The 10028-nt window shown below is 46.4% G+C and overlaps 1 protein-coding gene across 1 annotated transcript; it reads left to right on the forward strand.

Moving 5' to 3' along the window:
• Nucleotides 1-2095: 2095 nt before the first annotated feature.
• Nucleotides 2096-4492, forward strand: LOC123165666 (serine/arginine repetitive matrix protein 2). The gene is made up of 3 exons (XM_044583355.1): nucleotides 2096-2580; nucleotides 2669-2935; nucleotides 3038-4492. Exons 1-3 carry the CDS (start codon nucleotides 2243-2245, stop codon nucleotides 4272-4274), a joined length of 1842 nt encoding a protein of 613 aa, XP_044439290.1. The 5' UTR covers nucleotides 2096-2242; the 3' UTR covers nucleotides 4275-4492.
• Nucleotides 4493-10028: the final 5536 nt, after the last annotated feature.

Consider the following 10028-nt stretch of genomic DNA (forward strand, 5'->3'; position numbering starts at 1 on the left):
GTCATAAAAATTTGACCCACTAGGGCACCTCAAACCGGCCTCAACCACTCGGGCTATCCGGTTTCCCTTATATCCAGCCCAAATGTAGGGCGGATATGGCGCGGCCCGGACGCGTCCGCCACGTCGAAGCTGACAGGCCCGACCCACCACCGACCAATCCGGCTCCTCGCTCGGAACCCTAGATCACTCACTCTCCTCTCTCGCCCCGTCCTCTCCTCTTCCCTCTCCAATTCCGTTCCAATCCGGCACAATATCAAGCTTCGGCAGCCACTCCAGCTCCGACCTCGACGTCGACGAGGAGATGGCACACCACATTTCCTTGGAGCGGTCAATTGTGGACACCAGGGGTAGCTCCTGATCTGCAACGTCGCCGCAGCTCCGCCAGGGCAGTGCAGTCTGCTCCGCCCCCACGTCGTCCCCTTCCCCCACCGGGCACTGCTCCGTGCGGGCAGCGGTGGGCGCTAGTGCCTGCGCCGTCGTCCCGCACGTGCACTCCAGAATTGGAGGCGCGTCGTCTGCTGTGAGAGGCAGCTGACAAGGGAGAGGGACACGACGGAGCCCGACGAGGGCGAGAGGCTCCTCGCTTGGGTCTACCATTGGTCGCTCACGACAACGAAGACAGACGCTCGCCGCCTACGGCGGAAGAACATGAAGGTGCTCCGGCTTGCCATAGAGCAGCCGGAGCGCAAGGCGAAGGAGCAGCAGCGGAGGCGGCTCAGCTCACCAAGTTGAAGCGGCAGCAGGACAGGGTCGTCCGCTGGATGAAGGGGTTGATCATCCTCTCCAACTCCACCTCCGAAGACGGCAACGACCACAGCTCCACCTCCTCCGACGACGACCAAGGTCCTCCACCAGCCGGTGACGCCTACAGCTACACCGGTGACCGGAAGGGGAAAGACCCGGCTAGGAAGTGGTGATGGCGCTCCTCCTCCTACGTTTATTATCGTGTTTTAGTTGTTGAAGTTAAGGACTTGTCCGACGATGAACTACGATGATCTTTTGGATGATGTACAATTCGTTTATGCGCATTTGGTTGTCCGTTTGATGCTGATTTCACTGTGTGTTGTTTGAACATGTAGACTAGCTCACATTGCATGTGTATTATGAATATAGGGTGCCGGATATGAGGTACACAGATGTGGAGACGAAAATTTCAGGCGTGACCGGCCAGACGCGTCGGCGGGCGTTTGAGGGTCGGATTTGTTGTACGCGGCTATAGATGCTCTTGGATGAAAGATTTTCAGGCTTCTAGCAGAACAACAATGGATCCCTTTGTCACCTTCATTTTCCCCTCAGCCACGTGTAATCCGAAGAACACCAGGGTGCCATCTTTTCACAACATTAAGGAACTCACTGTTAGTTGTTACCCGCTCGAGCAGCCATACTACTTTACTTTCCTTTTTTTTCTATAAGACAAACCAAGAGATGATTAAGGAACATGCTATATGAAGAATCACAAAAGGGTCAAGCACCTTGCCGTGTTCGAAACAGATTTCAATTTTACAATTCCAAATAGACCGTAAATGCCAGTGTAAAGCATAATTTTATTTTATTTTTTCCATATTGCGCAAGCCAGGAAATAAACAAAGTGCTCATGTTAGCAGGAGGTAATCTCAAATTGAAAGCAAGCTCCACACAAACTTAGCTACAGAACAGTGTAGAGACAAATGATGAACTAATGTGCAACACCTTAGAACGCAATTTTTATTTCATGTGCAACACCTTTTCAAACGTTGTCTCATCTGAAAATACTACTTTCTCTGTTTCAAAATAGATGACCCAACTTTATACTAACTTTGTACTAAAGTTAGTACAAAGTTGAGTCATCGATTTTGGAACGAAGGGAGTAGCACGTAATGTAAACCGTAGGGATGCCATAATTTTTGGTGGAAATTTAGCCTTCCATAGAAATTTAAAAGCAAATTGTATACAATTCAAAATCTTCTCATTATAAAATGGCCTTAGAGTAACAATGTTTGTCGTCCAACCAAGGTATCCAAATGACAAAAGTAAATCAAAACTAATGATACCGGAGATTAAAGTTAGGATGTGCGACGTCCACGCTTCGGTGGGCCCGGTAAAGCAGAGGGCAAACGGCTCCAAGCCTATCAACCAAACCAGCTCCCTTCCTCCTGTCCTCCCCTCCGCTCCCAGATTTAATTTTCATCTTCCCCTTTTCCAAGCAACTCCTAAACCTCGCTTCTCCCCCATTCGGCACACCAAATCGAACCCGCTTGAATCAATGGCGTCGACGATCCGCCCGGGCATGGATGCGGCGGAGGCCAAGAGAAGCCCGGGCGAGGAGGGCGAGGGCTCCCGCACGGTGGCCCCGAAGAAGCTGACCGGGTGCCACGGCGTCCGCGTGGTGGTCGGCCCGCCGACGAGCCTACCGGCTGCGGTCGCCTGCGAGAAGACCGAGGACTGGGTCGCCGTCGTCAGCCGGAGGCGCGCGCCTCGCCCTACCTGCCCACCACCGTCGCGCCCCTCCCGCGCGGACGCCGCGGTCAGGACCAAGGCGGCGCCGCCGACGCTGGTGAAGGCCTCCTACGGCGACGAAAATCTCTTCAACATCCTCCGCAGGTGCGTCGGCATCTCGTCTGGTTTTCATCTCTTCCCCTCGGCGAGTTATTTCGATTTACTCCACGAGTTCACGGAGGTTACGTTTCAGTGGAGAGTGCGCCCGGGCGTGGGCGCCGTCCAGTAAGTCGGTCACCGGCGGGAAGAATCCTATCTTCAAGGCTTCCTTCGCTGATGTGGTGAAGAACAATGTCCACGGCGCGCGCAAGATGCCGATCACCGGTCGTGCGGGTGCGGCGGACGTGAAGACCCGCTCCACGGCGACGCCCCACGGCGAGGAGGACGCGCTCGAGAGGCCCATCTCAGCGGCCGTGAACATGGCCGTCAAGAAGCAGCTCCCCTTCTCTGCCAATATCAGGTACGGTTCCTCGTCTGTCCATCTCTTCCTGCCTGCGAGGCCGCGACCAGTCGAGCAAACAGGTTGAGGTATTTCGATTTTCACGGGTTATTCCGTTTTCAGGACGGTGGGGGCGCAGGCGCGGGGGCGCTCCAAGAGCCCCGTCACCGGCGCGAAGGAGACGGTGCGCAAGGCGTCCTTCGCGGACGTGGTGAAGAGGAATATCCACCTCGCGCACAAGACTCCGATCACTGGTGACGAAGATGGTGGTGCGGTGGGCGTAATGAATACCCACTCCACGACGAAGGCCTACGGCGAGAAGGACCTGATCAGCGCCGGGGACGCCGCATTCAAGGGGCAGGAGTTCGCGTCCGAGAAGGACCTGGTCACCGCCGGGGACGCCGCGTTCAAGGGGCACGAGTTCGCGTCCGCGGCCGACGACGCGGTCACCACCGGGGACGCGCCGCGGTCCAGGAGCAGGAGTTCGCGTCCGCGGCCGACGACGCGGTCACCACCGGGGACGCCGCGGTCCAGGAGCAGGAGTTCGCGTCCGCGGCCGACGACGCGGTCACCACCGGGGACGCCGCGGTCCAGGAGCAGGAGTTCGCGTCCGCGGCCGACGAAGCGCCCAAGAAGGAGCCCGTCTCAACGGGCGAGGATGCAGCGCTCCAGGTGCCCGTCTCAGGGGTCGAGAACGCGGCAGTTGAGGGGCAAGGCCTCGTCTCCGCAAAGGACTTCCTGCTCAAAGAGCAAACGCCCCTCAGTGGCGAGCAGGCGGCGCTCGACTTGGACAAGGACTCGCCAAGAATGGTGGACTACGCTGGCGAGCGGCGAGATGTACCGCCAGGAGGTGATGATCCCGCCCGGCAGCTGCCTGGCGATGGGGGTGGCAGTCCAGCCGCGCAGCAGCCAGGGCCTGGCCATGCGGGCGGCGATCCCATGGGGCAGCAGCCAGGGCATGGCGGTGGCGATGGCGGCGGCGGCGGCGGCGGCGGCGGCGGGTTTGGTTTCCGTCCACGTCTGTATCCTCTTCCATTTACGAAGTGCGGCATGGTGTGGCCAGGCGATAACCGGTGCCAGGACTTCGCCACGCACTACTGCAGACTGTGCCTGCAAATACGGTGTGGCAACTGCGTCTGCCCGTGTGGCCCGGGAGGCGACATGGCCAATTTCCCGCTGCCACAAATCACAGGGGATTTCACCCAGTTTCAGCTGCCAGTTCCGATTGTGCTCCGCGATCATCCGTGGGTTTTCTCGGGTGCCCGCCGGCCAAGGTACAATCAGGTTGTCTACTACTTCGCTCTCTTACAGCATCTTGTCGATGGCAGTGTGCACTTCCCTGTACATGTCTACCGTATGACTCTCCAAGGCCGTTGGGTATACCCCATGGAAGAGTCGACCGAGAGAGTGACACGCTTGTTCCTATTTCCAATTCCACCTTAGATTTCTTGTTTTCGATGTCAGTTGTCAGGTATACATGCTTTCAGTAGTAGCAGACATGAAGCCTGTTGAACCATAATAATGTCAGTGGCAATGTATCTTATAAGGTTGAATCTTTTAAGTGGTCTTTGTGAATGAGTTTATTATATCTTTAAATTGTATGCATATATGGGTTTTGGATAGTTTTGCTGTATGCATATGCGTCTTGTTTGACACGTGAGGCTCACCTGTGATGGATATCGATCTGTTTGGGAGGCGCATTTTTTGCCAATTGACGCATAGACAAAAAGAAAGAAAAGAAAAAACTGGATGGAGTACTGGGGTTTGGTTGTTTTCTATCCTGTGCGGGTGCGACTGGATGGCTATAGCCTAGGCCTGGGTTATCTTTTGTGCGAAACGTAGTGTAGGTGCAGAATGGCAGGTATAGCTAGACACTACTAGTTCCGGGACATGTATAGTACTTTTTTCAACGCCCACACGTGTGGCATCTTGCATATCGCCCACACACTTTCATCATCATTCATTTTGCCACGTATAAACAGATGACATCAACAGAAATCTTTTTGATTTTTAGTTTAAAAATGTTTTATCTCCTAATTAAAAATCGAATCAAAAATCCATTTTTACCATTAAATCCGTCTCGACGAGATCTTTAAAACTAAACCCCATGTTGATATGTTTCGACGAAATTGTTTTTGCCCAAAAGTTGTCATGATGTTTACACTGTCGTTGCCCTAGTGCTTAAACTAAAGTTGCCATGTGGCAATTTTAGTTTGTAGAGCATGGCAATTTTAGTTTTTTGACGATGGTAATTCCAGTACTTTAACCATGAAAATTATTTTTTGTATGAATCATGGCAATTTTAAGTGAATGTATCATGGTAATTTTAGTTTATGGTTTATGGCAAGTCTAGTTTCTTAATTTCCCGTTTTATAATATGTCAAAATTTACTTTTAAATGTAGAAGAAAATAGCTGAAACATATCATGGCAACTTCAGTGTAAACATCATGGCAATTCATGTGCAATAGACATGGCAACTTTTAACCCAAAAAAATTCGTCGAAATATATTGATATAAGATCTAGTTTCGAAGATCTCGTCGCGAGGGATTTAATGGTGAAAATGGATCTTCAATCGGATTTTTCATTTAAAAGATAAAATATTTTAAAAACTGGAAATCCAAAAAGAAATCCACATGCATGCATGTGGTGACGTGGCGCAATCCGTGTGTTATAGGGCGTGTGGGTGGGTTTGGCTCACACGACACGTATGGGCGTTAGCGTTGTCCTTTTTTAAGCCAAAAGAAAAGCGAGCAGGAGGTTTCTTCATGCACAACAGTTTTGCGAACCAGAGGAGGCTAATTTTTGTTTTTTGACCTTTTTTCGAAAAGTTTGCCCGAATCTGATCGGTTCGAAAGAATTTTGGGATCTAACCCTTTGCCTATCACCAAGACATGGCGGTAGGGTTGTGCAGTCTACCGCCAGACCATTTGGCAGTAGCATAACGGCAGCTGCCGTTAGCCACCCCTATTGGGGGTGGCGTGGCGTAACGGCCCTATCGCCGTAGATGACGGTTGTAGGGTAGCTAGGGTTACCGCCACCGGCCTCGGCGGTAGGGAATGTGTGAGGCCCTGCGCGTGACGGTTTTGTGACGGGGAATTCACCATTTTCTACGGTAAGGTATCACACCCTACCGCTAGGGTGTCTGGCGGTAGGGCGCCCTGCGCGCGTGAGGGTTCTGCGACGGGGACTGCACCATTTTCTGTGGTAGTGTATTACAGCCTATCGCTAGCGTGTTAGGCGGTAGGCTGTGAGACCCTACCGCCGGAGAACCTGGCGGTAGGATGCTCTATCACTTAATTTTTCAGAAGATGTTGATCATTTCAACCACAAAAATGAATGATAGTTGAACAGAGCAGCAAATATTGTTTGCAATTAGAAATATGATGATCTCAGACATTGTAGGTAGCAAATCAAGAACACCAAATATATCAAACCAACATTGTAGATAGGCATCAAACCAACATATCAAATAGGTTCAACATAGTTAAAAGGTAGCAAATCGACATCACGGACATAGCATACAAGTTCTTGTTCACAACTAGCTCAACTAAGCGACATCACCGACATGACCATATCACTTGCTTCTTCCCCTTTTGGCGGTACACTCCTCGTTTCTCTTCGAGCGGCCTTCGTCCGGCTTCTTCGTGCGATAACGAGTAGGCGGTTTTCTGAAACGGTGATGGACTCTTCCAGTCCTTCTTCGGAACTTACCTCTCTTCTCCTAGGTTGGCTGAGTCGGTGGAGGTCCGTCATCGTCGTCGTACTCCTCCTCCTCATTACCTCCTTCATCGCCTTGCTCCTCTTCCTCGTTTTATTCTTCCTCTTCCTCGCCATCTTCTTCCTCTTCCTCTTAAACAACGCGAGACGACGAGGCGGCATGGGTAGAGGAAGCTCGGCCGGCGTGGCTCGATGAAGCGATGGCACGCATCGACCCTCCATGAGCAGGATCAGGCACATCGGCCGCGCGAGCGTACCCAAGCATACCCACTAGCTTACGGCAACGGGTCATGAACTAGCTTATGATCTCACTAGTGAGAATATATTTACGGATTACAAAAATGTTCGTATAATTTTCACCATCAAAACAAAGATGTTCGTATAATTTCAAATAATACAAATCTTTGTAAAATTAAAATTAACATAAAAAAGAGCCGCTTGGTCACGAACCCACGACCAAATAGAACAGAAGCCTCTCTAGCCACTACACCCTTCACGCTCTTTTATCTAACTAGATGATGCCCCACACGTTGTTGCGGGATATTTTACAATATTTCAATGAGGTTTTGGTTATATAAAACATCAATATTTGAAATGATAATTTCTGAAAGTATATAAGAATTAAATGTAAATATCATAATATAATGGAATTTTACATGCATGCATGTTTGCATGTTGAAGTGGATTTTTAATATGCATAGTTGCATGTTGAGGTGTGTCTTTTTCTATGCATGTTGAATGATGAGGTGTCATGCTTGCATGCTGAGAGAAATATATTAGTGGGGGCTAGCTATTTAGATATAGAAGATTTGGATAACAATAATTTTTCAACCAGGATGCATGTAGAGCTTAAGTGGGCTGCACATACTGCTGCCTATTTTGCACGCGCTATTTTCTTTAAGATATTTGTATAAATATTAACTAATAGAGTTATGTTCAAATATTTGTTTGTTTAAAATATTATACATATAGAAGATGATTAATAAATAGATAAAAATGAAATATAAGCCTATGTATTATATGAAGAATATTGAGTAAAATTTAAGTAATGAAAACATTTAAGATATTTGTAAAACGTAAGTAATAAAATTGTGTTCAAATATTTGTGTGTTCAAAATATTATACATACAAATGATGATGAGTGAATAAAACATTTAAATATAAACCTGTGTATTATATTAGACATGACTGAAAATTCACATCAAAAGTTTAAATTTTAAATTATGAATGTTTTTAATTATATGAACATTGAAGTATACAAATGTTAGTATAATTACAGAAATGTTTGTATAAATATATCCTTTTTTTGAATTGTAAGTTTACAAACATTTGTACTATTTTAAAATTTTCAAACTTTTTCTCATTCATAAAATAATATTTTAAATATATAAATATTTTTTAAAATAATACATGAACAGTTTTGAAAGCAAGTTATCTCGTTTGTATTTACAATATTTATAAGACACGAATATTTGAACATTTGTATTATTACTGAGATCGCAATTTACACAATATCTACAAATTTCCAAAAAATTCAAAGGTGTAAAATGGGCTGCACAGATCATACCCCATTTCAGCTGATAGGCCCACGTGTTTTTTTTTAAATTGGAATACCTTGCATTCCAAAATTACGGCTGGCCGACTACATCAGCAGCCACAACAACGTTTACAACGGATGGGAGGTGAGCCAACCATACATGCTGATCACCATAAGCACCACTTCTCCCTATAGCTGCCAGCTCATGAGCTGGAACATTACAAGTGCAGGGACAATGGATAATAGTCCATTCACTAATACCCAACTGAAGAAGATACCTTGTCTCCCGGAAAAGAACACCAAGAGGCGACCGGTCGAACATTTTTTATTCCATAGCTCGGACCAGACCCAGGCAGTCAGTCTCAAAAACAACCTTACCCATCCCATAGTTTCCAGCCAGCTGGATACCCCTGATAAGAGCGTACGCCTCAGCATGCAAAGCCTCACTCATATAGTAAAGTTTACCCGCAGCGGCAATAATGACATCTCCTGTATGGTCACGCGCAATGGAGCCCCAGCCTGCAAGCTGATTGGAAGCGTCAAAAGATCCATCAATATTAATCTTCACTGTATCCACCTCTGGCCCTTTCTACACTGGTTTTCTCAACACCTGCTGTTGTTTGCTTTCCGGCTTCGTACAGAACTGACGCCATTCGGCTACATGCCTGGGGATAAAGCGCAGTTATCCTTGTGAAGCAGGGAGCTCCTGTTCGGCGCCTTAAGCGCCCGAACAGGTAGCTGGTGCCCGCGCGCCTCACCGCATTGGCCGGCCCAGCAAACCTGTAGAAAAAGTTCGGCGCCTTAAGCGCCCGAACAGGTAGCTGGCCCGCGCGCCTCACCGCATTGGCCGGTCCAGCAAACCTGTAGAAAAAGCAAAAAGCAAAAATTTCACCTTTAATCAGGAGAAACGAGGTTTCGATCTCTGAATCCTAAGATAAACGCCAACACGCGCTAACCACTAGGAATCGCTAGTTTAGCTGATCAATAAGGGAAACAGAGCTCCTTTGACCATTCATTCCGTAAAACAATTAAACATATACTAGTATTATATACTCACTACAAGTATTGAATAAAGAAAACATAAATTTGAAAAAGCATACACAAAAACCACGAATTGAAAAAAATAATTTAAAAAGGTTAGTAGCAATTGAAAACAAATCGCAAAAATGGAAAAGGTTCATGAATTTCAAAAAAGTTCATCAAATTTAGAAAAAGTTCATCAAATATTAAAAACATAGTTCATGAAATTGAAAAAAGTTCATCGATTTTCAAAGAAGTTCACCGAATTTGAAAAATTGTTCACGGGATTTTGAAAAAAAATTGAATTCAAAAAAGCCCATCGAATCTGAAAAAGAGTTCATCGAATTTGAACATTCTTGATAAAGTTTGAAACAAAATTCATCGAATTATAGGAAAGTTCATCAAATTTGGAAAAAAGTTCACCAATTTAAAAAAGGATTATCAAATTTTAAAAACATAGTTCATGAAACTAAAAAAAGTTCATCAATTTTGAAAAAAGTTCACCTAATTTGAAAAAAGTTTACTGAATTTTGAAAAAGGTTATTGAATTAGAAACAAGTTTACCAACTTTTAAAAAAAGTTCATCATATTTGAAAAAGAGTTCATCAAATTTGAAAATTCTTCATCAAATTTGAAAAAAAGTTCATCGGTTTTTTTTAAAAAGTGCATCGAAGTTGAATAGAGTTCTTCGAATTTGAAAAAAGTTTATCAAATTTGAAAAGAGTTCATCGAATTTGAAAAAAGTTTATCAATTTGGAAAAAAGGTTCACAAAATTTAAAAAAGCGCGCATTAAAGAAAACAAAAAGAAGAAATAGAAAAGGATGAGGAAATAACAAA

This window comes from Triticum aestivum, chromosome 7D (genome assembly GCF_018294505.1).
Source record: "Triticum aestivum cultivar Chinese Spring chromosome 7D, IWGSC CS RefSeq v2.1, whole genome shotgun sequence".
In the NCBI taxonomy this organism is placed as follows: domain Eukaryota; kingdom Viridiplantae; phylum Streptophyta; class Magnoliopsida; order Poales; family Poaceae; genus Triticum; species Triticum aestivum.